Here is a 12,151-nt window from a genome sequence, read left to right as displayed (position 1 = left end):
CCTGACATTATTATCTCTGATGATGGCACGTTAAACTTCAAAAAGATGTCTTGGTAAAAATGTAGGATCATCATATTTAGGCCCATACACATTCACAATGGTAATGGGCTCAGTGTTAATGAAACCTTGAATGATCCCAAACCTACCCCTTGGTCTTTAATCTGAGATTGTATCTGAAAAGGGGCAATGCTTATTAATGAGTATGGTCACCCCTCTTGCCCGAGAGGTGAAAAATGAATAGTACAGTTGACCCACCCACTCTCTCTTCAGTTTATCATGCTCAGAGTCAGTCAGGTGTGTCTCCTGTCTGACGAGCTTTATCAACCTTATGCTGCTTTAGATCATTCAGAATGGGTTTGCGTTTGACTGGGCATTTAGTAGCCCCTAATGTTAAGTGTCATAAATGTATAGTTATTAGGTGCCGACATCCTAAAAGAAAATAAGAAATAGGGAAAAAGATAGAAACAAAATTGCGTTGAGTGTATACAACTTGTACAAAATGAAATTATGAAAAGTATAAAATAGTAAACATCTTGAGAGCTAATACCCTGACTGTAACACAAACCCACCCAACCCCCCTCCCCAAATGAGGGAGTTAAAAAAAATATTTTAAAAACATATCCTTAGACACTAGTCTTTAAGCTAGATGTACCTGCTATGCATAGCGTCGACCGAATTAGGTTCATTCTAAATCACAGTGAGGGAAAAAAGTATTTGATCCCCTGCTGATTTTGTACATTTGCCCACTGACAAAGAAATTATCAGTCTATAATTTTAATGGTAGGTTTATTTGAACAGTGAGAGACAGAATAACAACAACAAAAATCCAGAAAAACGCATGTCAAAAATGTTATTAAATTATTTGCAAATTGGGCAACTACTCTTCTCAAATCACCGTAGTACACTGCTCTCATCCCCCAATGGGAACCATTGAAGAGGCACCTTCAGGAGCGAATGGAAAGTAGAATAAACTCTGTAGTTCTGTTCTGGACTACACAACAGATCAACGGATACCGGACGACGGCAGAGGAGGACAACAGTATAAGAGATGGATGGTGACGCCTTGTGGACAATTAGAGCATTACAAGCGTGCCGCAGAAAGGCCCAACCAAACCCCTTTCCAAAAAGGCTTGATTCCGACATAGATACACGGTTAACCAAGGCATTTACACATAAATATATTCATGATTTCTTACTCCAAACGGGCGGCGGTTCGTGTGCAAAGTATATGATTACTGTGAGAGCAGTTTCTAAATGTACCAAAGTATTACGTCTCTGTCCCTCTCGCCCTCTCCATGTCTGTGGTAACAAGCCGCCATATTGTGTCAGTCCGCTAGGGACCTGTTTCTAATGTATAAAGTGTGTATGTTTATCTTGTTATCATTTAGTTAGCTAGTAAATAAATAATTAAACCAATTTCTGTAGTACTGAATCATAAGTAAAGCTGGGGTTTTTGCAGATGCAGGAGGTTACGACTGTTCAGAAGGATGATATGATATGAGGATAGGATTAATACATTGACTGTTTTATGGATGTGATAGGTAAAGACCTTTTGAGTTTAATTCGGTAGATGGTAACTCTTTAAACAACCGCTCTCGTGGTGCCCCAAATCCTAATGAGTAGTTTTGTTACATGACTAATTTAAATTGGGTAACAATTAAACACAGTTAGTTGATTAGATAAATAACAGTCATCAGATTAATTAAAGTCACGACACAGCCTAGGACCACCACATCGAGCTTTTCACCTGCGGGATCGTCTGAGACCAGCCACCCGGACAGCTGATGAAATTGATGAGTATTGCTGTAATAAAGCCCTTTTGTGGGGAAAAAACTATTCTGATTGGTTGGTTGGCCTATGCCCTCCCAGGCCCACCCATGGCTGTGTCCCTGCCCAGTCATGTAAAATCCATAGATGTGGGCCTAATGAATATATTTCAAATGACTGTTTTCCTTATATGAACTGTAATTCTGTAAAATTGTTGAAATTGTTGCATGAGTGCCAAGTGTAGGACAAAAAGGCTTCTCATCAGTTTGTCTTTTTACATAAGACTCCTGAACAGGTAATCAAATGGCTACCCGGACTATTTGCATTGTGTGCCCCCAACCCCTCTTTTACGCTGCTGCTACTCTCTGTTTATCAAATATGCATAGTCACTTTAACTATACATTCATGTACATTCTACCTCAATTAGCCCGACTAACAGGTGTCCTTGCACATTGGCTACCCGGACTCTCTGCATTGTGTCTCGCCACCCACCAACCCCTCTTTTACGCTACTGCTACTCTCTGTTTATCATATATACATAGTCACTTTAACCATACCTACTTGTACATACTACCTCAAATCAGCCCGACAAACCGGTGCCTGTATATTTAAATAAATAAATAAAATAAATATATATATATATATATTTATTTTATTTATTTAAATATACAGGCATATGCTAGACATTCAATTGCACATTTCTCAAGGTAGGAATATCGCAAGTATATGATCAATGGCTCATTCAAGAGAAGACATCCTCCCGAGTTATGACAGCGACCAGTATCGAAATCTGACATTTATGATATACGTTTTTGGCGATCTAAAAGTAGTAATCCTATAAACTTCCAGTGCGAGTTCATTATATATATATATATCACCTTTATTTAACCAGGTAGGCCAGTTGAGAACAAGTTCTCATTTACAACTGCGACCTGGCCAAGATAAAGCAAAGCAGTGCGACACAAACAACAACACAGAGTTACACATGGAATAAACAAACATACAGTCATATAGCCTCACTACTGTTATAGCCTCACTACTGTTACTCACTACTGTTATAGCCTCACTACTGTTATTTTTCACTGTTGTTTTTATTTCTTTACTTATCTATTGTTCACCTAATACCTTTTTTTTTACTTAAAAATTGCACTGCTGGTTAGAGCCTGTAAGTAAGCATTTCACTGTAAGGTCTACTACACCTGTTGTATTCGGCGCACGTGACAAATAAACTTTGATTTGATGTTGCGTTGATATTTTTGTTCAGTATATTTTCATATGTGAGCATAGCATCTCTATCCATTGAATACAGGCGGTTGACGTCAACAACCCTCATCGAATATTCAAAAAAGGATTACAATAAAGAAATGTATCCACCAATCCAAAGAAAGGATAGGCGAGCTAGACAGCCCGCCGTGCCGCTTTGTGGACAACGACTCCCATTGTTAGGGTGAAGAGACATGTTTCTTGTCAGTATATCCATAATCTTTAGGGTAGCCTATCCATTTGGCGTGTACTGTAGCAACCGAAAGAACGTGTATGTGTCATTTAGCTTGCTTCATCAGATATTAGGCTTTTGGAAAGAGTTTAACATCGGCAAGTCCTTGTCCTGGTGAAGTTACCCATACCTGGTGAGAACTCGAGACCTGCCTCACACACACACGTGACCCTCCTCCCTCAAGCGTCTTAGCCGATCGTGCCACCTCAAAAACTAGCTAGAGGCCAAGCAAGTGGGACATTTAAAGGAAAAATCCACTGAAAACCACTAATTCCTTTACTTTACAGTGTTAACACTAATATGTGAGAACAATATTTTTTGTGAACAAATGTTTCATTTTTTGCCTTATAATAAACTCAAGTCACTATAAAATCCACAATGCAATGCTCTCTCTATGGGCTTCCTTGCTAGCTAGCAAACTTGGCTACACACAATAATACCAAAGACAATATCAGCATGTAACATAGCTGTTACCAGTAAAATTGCCTGAACAAACTGCACTATCAATTTAGGAGTCTATAATCTCACCATGTTCAACCTGCAGACCCATGTGCCTCACAGAGTGGAGTCTAACATTCACAACATTTGCACAAATTTTGTCAACAAGAAGTAAAACATTACAAATATTCGCTCAGATGTGAGATTGCTAACTTGCTATTTGTAGCATTGTATAGCTTTGGAATCGTGACATTACGTACTTTCGAGTAAAATAGGCATGTTTCTCGACATATACACTAACTTTGAGAAGACATTATGTGACGATAAGCTTAGCAACCGTGTGACGCAGCATGACAATGGGTGAGTTCGTAAATTGTGTGCTCTGGGCGTTCAGAGCGTTGTCAGATTGTCCATTCGTAAATTCAGAGTGTTTCGCTCTCGGAGCGTTCAGACAGCACACTGGACGCTCTGGTGGAGTAGGTTTGATACGAGCTTTCTGACCTCACAACAGGAGTCAAGCACCCAAGCTAAATGGCAAAAGGTAGCTAACTTGCTAGCAACTTCCAGACATAAATGAGAGAACATCACTCTGACCATTTTTCTTGCCCTAGCAGAGCTGGTTAGACTGTTTTCATGTTATCTAGAGCATTGGTGACTGTAACTGTGCTGCTGGCAACAATTTAATAACTTTTTTTTTGCCAACATTTACTGACACCAGTCATATTCAACGGGTGTTACTCGTTCATAAATTCATCAGTTATTCTCCACTCTGGCGCACTCAAACGAGAGTGCTCTGAAATCAGAATAGCCAGAGTGAATGTATGAATGCACCCAATGTGAATGCGATTGGTCAACAGTCTGTTGGGTGGGGCGTTATCAGTTCCTTCATTCATTGGATTCCTATCTCCTTTCTATAATATCTCTGGCAACGGCACCATGCAATGCACCCTGGACTAAAGAGGCAGACAAACAGGAAAAATGTGCTAGACATTCAATTACACATTTCTCAAGGTAGGAATATCGCAAGTATATGATCAATGGCTCATTCAAGAGAAGGCATCCTCCCGAGTTATGACAGCGACCAGTATCGACATCTGACATGTATGATATACGTTTTTGGCGATCTAAAAGTAGTAATCCTATAAACTTCCAGTGTAGTGAGTGCGAGTTCATCACGATGCTACGTCATACATGACCGATTTCTGCCTGCTTGAACGCCAATAACTCAATATACTCATGAAAACATGAAATGACCTAGGAAGTCGATAGACCATCACTCAGAGATGGACAAAAACAATTTAACCTTCAAAATGGGTGAACCTTTCCGTTATAGTTTTAGGGCGGCAGGTAGCCTAGTGGTTAGAGCTTTGAACCAGTAACCGAAAGGTTGCAAGATCAAATCCCTGAGCTGACAAGGTAAACATCTGTCATTAAGTGCCCCTGAACAAGGCACTTAACCCACTGTTCCTAGGCTGTCATTGAAAATAAGAATTTGTTCTTAACTGACTTGCCTAGTTAAATTAAATGTTAAATAAGGCTGAGAAGTAACACACATCCCCACAGTTACTTTTTGTACAACTCTAATGATAGAACTAAATGTGCGCATTTGTCATTAATAGAATAATCGGAAATGTGTAGTTCTGACTATGCTTTTCAAGAGGTGATGATGATATTACAACCAAATTGTTAATATTTATTTAACAATCCCTGAAAACGGCAAGAAGGTGTTAATGGGTTTTAGCAGAGCTGGGGGTCTTCTTACACGCCAGCAGGAAAATCGAACAGTCTGCACTTTGTGACGTTTTATTGATAACGACGACCACGACTTTGTGGCTGTGGTAGCTAGTGAAAACCCGTTTGCGCTGAAATGTGACGCAATCAGTAAGCGACGGCAAACTAATGAGATGGATTGTTTGATCACAGAAGTGAGAGTTGTTTGTTATCGCTGAAGCTTGTTTGACGATTGCAGAAATGTGGTAATGTATGTGCTTTTTAGTTGTGTTTATGAGTTATCGATACTGTAAGAACGAGTTAAAGCGGTGTGTCTGTGCAGATCGCATTTTCAGCCATGGAAACCATTTGTGTTACTAGCTAGCTATAGTCAGCTTGCTATGCTAGCTAGCTTGTTCGATACTCCAACGTTGTCGTGACTCTTCTGTGTTTAGATACACTACAGCGTTACAACAGTAGAGGAATAGTTATCCAATCATCGATTGCAAGACACAAAAGCAGCTCAAGTTATTGTAAACATGGCTGAGCATACTATTAGCTAGCTAACGACCTCACAGATAAGTTCAGATGCCCAAAAAGTGACAAGTTGCTCAGAATGGTTTATTTGCTGCAGACATCACCATTATTAGATAATCCTTTACGTTATTTTAGTAAAGGATTAGCAATATGTGTAATATTGTAATGTGCATTAATTAAACTGTTGACATCTGACAACACAGCAGGTCACAGCAGGTCACACCAGTTTCTTCTAATATGCCTAGCTATCTATCGACAGTACTGTTTTCATCAAATAAACTTAGTACATTAATTTCACACATTTAAGCTATCCTAACAGCTCTCTTTCCTTCAATATAGCTTCTTCCTTGGCTTGTAAGGTGTAACCCCTGAGAAGGATCTCCATTCTCCACCCTCTGAGACTTCAGTCTGAAACTGTCAACTACCTGGCCAGCCAGGGTGCAGGTTAGCTGGGCGATATGGGAAAAAATATTGCAATAAATTGCCTGAATTGGTGCAATATCGATAAATAGAATGATATTTTTATAACATTGTGCACCACAGTTTGTTTATTCTACTACTACTAGTTTGATGGTTGTAGCCATCAATTGTTCCACTAACAATCAGTCATATTTGCACATTTATTTCACTTCAAACTTAACATTTCTCATGTGCAGGCTACTTATCTTAATGAACGATGTCAGCAAAATGCCTGCGGTAAGTGATCAGGATGGTCGGTGTCGATAATTTTCGGTTTATCATCCCAGCTCTAGTCCAGGGTCCTTATCCACCCACAACTCAGGCAGAGAGTCCATCTACTGGAGAGCTCCCTGGTTCAGTGCCCCTGAGGGCTGGGACCAGCACTCTGGGCCAGAAGCAGCTGTGAAGGGATGGGGTAGTAGCTGAGGACAGAGCCATGGTTCATAACGTCTCAGTCCCCCAAACACCACCGCCGGCACTGGTGGGCACCAATGGCCGCTCCTCTGGTAGGAAGAGGACACCCAAGGCATGTGACTGCTGTGGGCCAAACTCTAAGCACCACAATGGGAAGGACCCACATGGGAAGACTCCGGGTGGCAAGCCCAGACAACGCAGGGCCCAGCCGGGGAAGGGCAGGGGCCAGGCACTGGGGGAGACCCCCAAGAGGATGGGTGGTCACCACTCTTCTGAGAAGACCCTGATGACAGAGGAGCAGGTAACAGCCATCCAAGAGGAGCTGGAGAAAGACTCAGTTGTGGAGGAGGTAACCAACTCCTTGGCTCCACCTGTAACCAACTCTGTCGGTCAACCTGTAATGAATGTTGTGGCTCAACTTGTAACCAACTCTGTCGGTCAACCTCAACCTTTAACAGACTATATGGGTCAACCCTTAATGAACTCTATGGGTCAGAAGTTAACGTACACTGTGGTTAAACTGGTGACCAAGTCTGTGGTTCAACCGGTAACAACTGCTATGGTTCAACCGGTAACATACTCTGTGGATCAACCTATAATGAAGGCTGTGGTTGAGCATGTTCCTGATTCAGAGATGGAGCAGGAGAATGGTTGTGAAGGGGCTGTGTGCGAGGGGGAGCAGGCCCCTGGTCTGGAGATGGAGCAGGAGAATGGTTGTGGTTTAGACAAACAGCCGGTAACTGACTCTAACACGGAGGTCATGAAGCAGCCCCGGACTGGTGACGCAGCTGTCTCCCTTTCCAACGGTACATCTGCTGTGCTCAACGAGGAACCAACAGACTGTAGCGCCCCTATGGAGGTGGAACCATCAGCCACAGCCTGTGTTTCCCCAGGCATTATGTTATGCAGCACCCTCCACCCCTTCGCTCTGTGGGACCACAGAGATTACTGTGAGGTGGGAGTGTGGGCTCCAAGCCATGAGCCAGAAGAGGACTGTGTCTCAGACACAGCACAGCAACCCAACTCTGAAGACATCCATGAAGTAATCATAGACCTTATCCATGGTACTAGACTTTTATTGTAACTATGATTTTTCAAATCGTATACATTTTAAGTTCATATTACTTTCCTTATTTAAGGTGTTATTATTGATTCCTGTCCTGTCTCTCTCAGAGTTCCTGGCGTTCTTCTATGTGAAGTACGGGAGCTTTATCCCCCTCAGTGAGACTGACGTTCTGGAGCATCTGAAGAACAAGTGTAGCACTGTCCTCCATGACAAGTAGGAATCATTTGAGATACAAACCAACTTCAATTTCATTGTTCATTTCCATTGTTATGCTGATAGCATCTCTGTTCATTTCTCTGTACTAGGAAGCTAAACATCCACTCAGAAATGATGAAGTACAAAGCGGCTCTCGTCTCCACCCCTATGAAGTGCTTCAAAGTGGACTACAACAAGCACACTCTGACCCTGGAGGACCTGTCCACACTGGATGACCAAAACTGGGTCAACGACCAGGTAGCGCTGGTCGATAGGAAACCGTGTGCTTGCTGCTTATAAACTTATTTGCCTACGTATTATCTAACCTGAAATTCAAACGTTGCCGTGTGTGTGTGTGTGTGTGTGTGTGTGTGTGTGTGTGTGTGTGTGTGTGTGTGTGTGTGTGTGTGTGTGTGTGTGTGTGTGTGTGTGTGTGTGTGTGTGTGTGTGTGTGTGTGTCTAGGTGATAAACATGTATGGAGAATTGATCATGGAGGCTACACAGAACAAGGTGCATTCATTTTGGATCCTTGATCAGAATGTTCAACAGAGGGTTAATTGTAAAAGGGAGTTGATTGGATGGTGGTGGTCTTCTGCTCGGTTACCAAGGTTACTGAATGTTCTCCTATTTTTCTCCTGCAGGTTCATTTCTTCAACAGCTTTTTCCACAGGCAGCTGGTGGCCAAAGGCTACGAAGGGGTTAAGAGATGGACCAAAAAGGTAAGCTGGTGGTAGGTCATGGAAGATGCAGCCAATTTCTCACTAGTTTGTTAAGGTATGACCTGCAGGACCAGAAGTGTAAAGACTCACTGTTTATCTGAGACTGTCAGTCTCACAGAACTAGCTAAATTAGAATATGTCAGCGATTGTGGTTAATCTGGTGTCTCTCTGTCTCTCAGGTGGATCTGTTTTCCAAGAGGCTGTTGTTGATTCCTATCCACCTGGAGATCCACTGGTCCCTGATCACAGTGGACATAGCCAGCCACCACATCCACTATTATGACTCCCAGGGCATCGTCTTCAAATACACCATGGAGGTACGCTCACTCACACTTTAGAGTCCTCTGCCTCTATCAAACTCAGTTGCTTCTGAATTTTATCCTAGACCTGAGGAACATTGGTTTGATGAGCATTTCTCATTTTAACATTGGTCTACGTCATCGGTGTCTGACTCATTCCAGAGTAGTGTCTGTGGGGTTTCCTTTCAATGATTAACACAGGCAACCAGGTGAGGGGACTTTTTCTTCACTAATTAGTGACCTTATTTCATCAAGTAAAAGGATGGAGTGAAAACCCGCAGACACTGGGCCCTCCGTGGAATGAGTTTGACACGTGGTCTACACTGTCCACATTGTGGGAAACCCCGAAGGAGTCAATTTGTGAACTATTTAACTAAACCCTTCTATCTTCCTCTGTTCATCTGGCCCACAGAACATTCTGAGTTACATCCTGGCTGAGGCCGAGGAGAAGAAACAAGCTGGGTATCAGAAAGGCTGGAAGATGACTATAAACAAGGTATTGTTTCAGATGGTACCATGTGACTGTTCTCTCTCTCATGCTTTCTGATTGACTGTGTGTTGACCACTGTCTCTGATTGGTTCCCACCCTCAGGGTATTCCTCAACAGAAGAACGACAGTGACTGTGGAGTCTTCATTTTGGAGGTGAGTGGGGAAATTTCCCCCTCGTACCGCAAATTACCCACAAACATACCTTGTGGAGAATCTTTCGTACTGTAAATTACCCACACACACATACCTTGTGGAGAATCTTTCGTACTGTAAATTACCCACACACACATACCTTGTGGAGAATCTTTCGTACTGTAAATTACCCACACACACATACCTTGTGGAGAATCTTTCGTACTGTAAATTACCCACACACACATACCTTGTGGAGAATCTTTCGTACTGTAAATGACCCACACACACATACCTTGTGGAGAATCTTTCCTATTAACTCTTCCCCCGCTTTGTTTCTCTCTCAGTACTGCAAGTGCCTGGCATTAAAAGAGCCGCTGCAGTTTACACAGGATGACATGCCCAAAGTCCGCAAGAGGATTTACAAAGAGCTCTGTGACTGTAAACTGAATGACTGATCAACCGCAGTGGCACAGCCCAGAGAGTACACCTGCCTTTCCACTGGACCATGGGCTTAACGACTGTTTGACCCTTATTGTGGAAGGGACATTAATACTTTAAAACATGACGAGCCAAGAAGCTGAATGAAGTGCAGTGGAAACAGGACACTTTGTTTGACTAACGACAGAGATGGTGAAAGCAACCATCTGTCCTTCAGTGGAGGGCCAGCGGTGCATAGTTGGACTTGTTTTTATACCTTGATAATGAGAGGGACTTTTGAGTTGACGTCCACAAAGTTTCCACTGCTGACTGGCTGACCTGGAGCGAACACTGCTGGTATGTTTCAGAGGCCGGTAATGGACCTATCGGTGTTTATAACACGTATCCTAGCTTCAGTTCTTGAAATGTAAACAGGAGATTATATGGGACAGTAGGTGAAACTTGAAGGTTATTGTTTTATATCATGTAGTGTTTGCCTGACTAGTGAGGTAGAGAACAATAACTCATCGAAGGCTAGCTTTTAACTGAATATACTGTTTTAATGTTACTTAATCTCAAACCGCTTCTTAGTTCTTGAAACTCCACGTTTGGCATCACAAACTAGCAGTTTATCAGAGAGTTAGTTATGATTAACCATGATGCTCCACTGAGAATGGCTTCAAGACAACACACACCTCTTCCTGCTTCTGTTGAAAATAATAAGTGTATCTTGACATTTTAGTGTACTGAGGAAGAATTTAACGCTACTGCTGTAGAACAGTTTCTAAGCCTTTTATTGTATGAGGGCCCGGCCCGCTTTGGTTATCTTCCTCATTGGAGGATCACCAATCACTTAGGTGGTGTCAGTCACCCATCTGAGGGTGCTGGTCCACAGACAGGTTGTAGTTGAGAAAATGCTGCTGTAGAAATAGCTGAATCCCATCTATACTGTCTGTCATTAATGCACATTTGAGCCCAGTGTATACCTGGTGCTAACATGTGCCTTTTGTGCTGTTATCCACATTCTGATTGTGCCCACATTTTTAAGACAGGTGTAGACGATTAAAGTGTCTGGATATCAATCAAGTGTGAACAGATCTGGATGTTTCAAAACCATTTCAATCATCATACCAGTTAGCACCATTGATTTGTCATCAGTAATTGTCTTTAAATAAATCACTTTTTTCTACAATAGGTAGATGCGACAAACCTTGATCCAGATAATGATTGGATCAAATCACAAAACTCACATGGATGCAAGGTGTAAACAATGCTATTGTACCATTGAAGAGATCATGTTCACAGATCACTCTAATCTGGTTGATCTTCTTTGAGAAGATTAATTTGTACTTAAGTTACTATGTTAATATTGTTTGCAGGGTTATGCTGATAAACACCTAGAGGGGATTAAATTGGGATTCTCTAGATGGGTAAACTGTCCTCAAATAGGTTCCCAATGTATGCTGTCTCATCCTAAAATGGAACAGTTTCCTTCCCAAATTAATCCCTGAATACATTCAAACACTTTAGTTTGAAGTAATGTTGATGACAGAGCACAGGGTTGTAACAGGATGCCCAGCCATAGGACTGAGCGATGATTCCATTATTTAAAGAACAGGGTCAATCCCATTTCAATTCAGGAAGTACACTGACATTCCAATTCTCTTCAATTAGGATGTAATTGACAAAGAGCAGATGTTTGTCAACTCGATGGATCTGTCTGTTTGTTCATTTTAAATACTTCACCAATCTCCCATATGAGGATGTTTAATGGTCAGTGATATAAAGGAGTTTGTAAAGTTACTTGGTGTAACAAAAGGGTTTCTTTGACAGGAGCATGTGTGTGGTGATTCCCTGATACTCAGAGCTCGATTAAAATCGCAGTTTACATTTAAAGGTCATTTCCGATTGAGCCGACATATGTAACGTTGCCTTTAAAATGTCAGCCGCACTACAGATTGAATCCGATCGCAGACTATTGGCATTGCAGCTTTAAATTAAAAGGTAAT

The 12,151-nt window shown here is 41.9% G+C and overlaps 1 protein-coding gene across 3 annotated transcripts; it reads left to right on the top strand.

The window, feature by feature from the left end:
* The first annotated feature begins 4,610 nt into the window (after positions 1 to 4,610).
* Positions 4,611 to 11,224, top strand: senp5 (SUMO specific peptidase 5). 3 transcript variants are annotated; one of them, XM_014123617.2, is made up of 11 exons: positions 4,611 to 4,711; positions 6,287 to 6,391; positions 6,694 to 7,884; positions 7,994 to 8,099; positions 8,192 to 8,339; positions 8,545 to 8,592; positions 8,724 to 8,801; positions 8,981 to 9,118; positions 9,513 to 9,596; positions 9,693 to 9,743; positions 10,070 to 11,224. In XM_014123617.2, exons 3-11 carry the CDS (start codon positions 6,843 to 6,845, stop codon positions 10,178 to 10,180), a joined length of 1,806 nt encoding a protein of 601 aa, XP_013979092.1. In that variant the 5' UTR covers positions 4,611 to 4,711; positions 6,287 to 6,391; positions 6,694 to 6,842; the 3' UTR covers positions 10,181 to 11,224. The 3 variants fall into 3 exon arrangements, with proteins under 3 accessions (XP_013979092.1, XP_013979091.1, XP_013979090.1); XM_014123616.2 differs by lacking the exon at positions 4,611 to 4,711 and adding an exon at positions 5,547 to 5,676; XM_014123615.2 differs by lacking the exon at positions 4,611 to 4,711 and adding an exon at positions 5,556 to 5,681.
* The last annotated feature ends 927 nt before the right edge of the window (positions 11,225 to 12,151 follow it).

Source organism: Salmo salar, chromosome 10, assembly GCF_965601325.2.
Source record: "Salmo salar chromosome 10, fSalSal1, whole genome shotgun sequence".
Lineage (NCBI taxonomy): Eukaryota > Metazoa > Chordata > Actinopteri > Salmoniformes > Salmonidae > Salmo > Salmo salar.
Note: the sequence above shows the minus strand (reverse complement) of the source record. Positions and strands in the feature narration are given on the sequence as shown.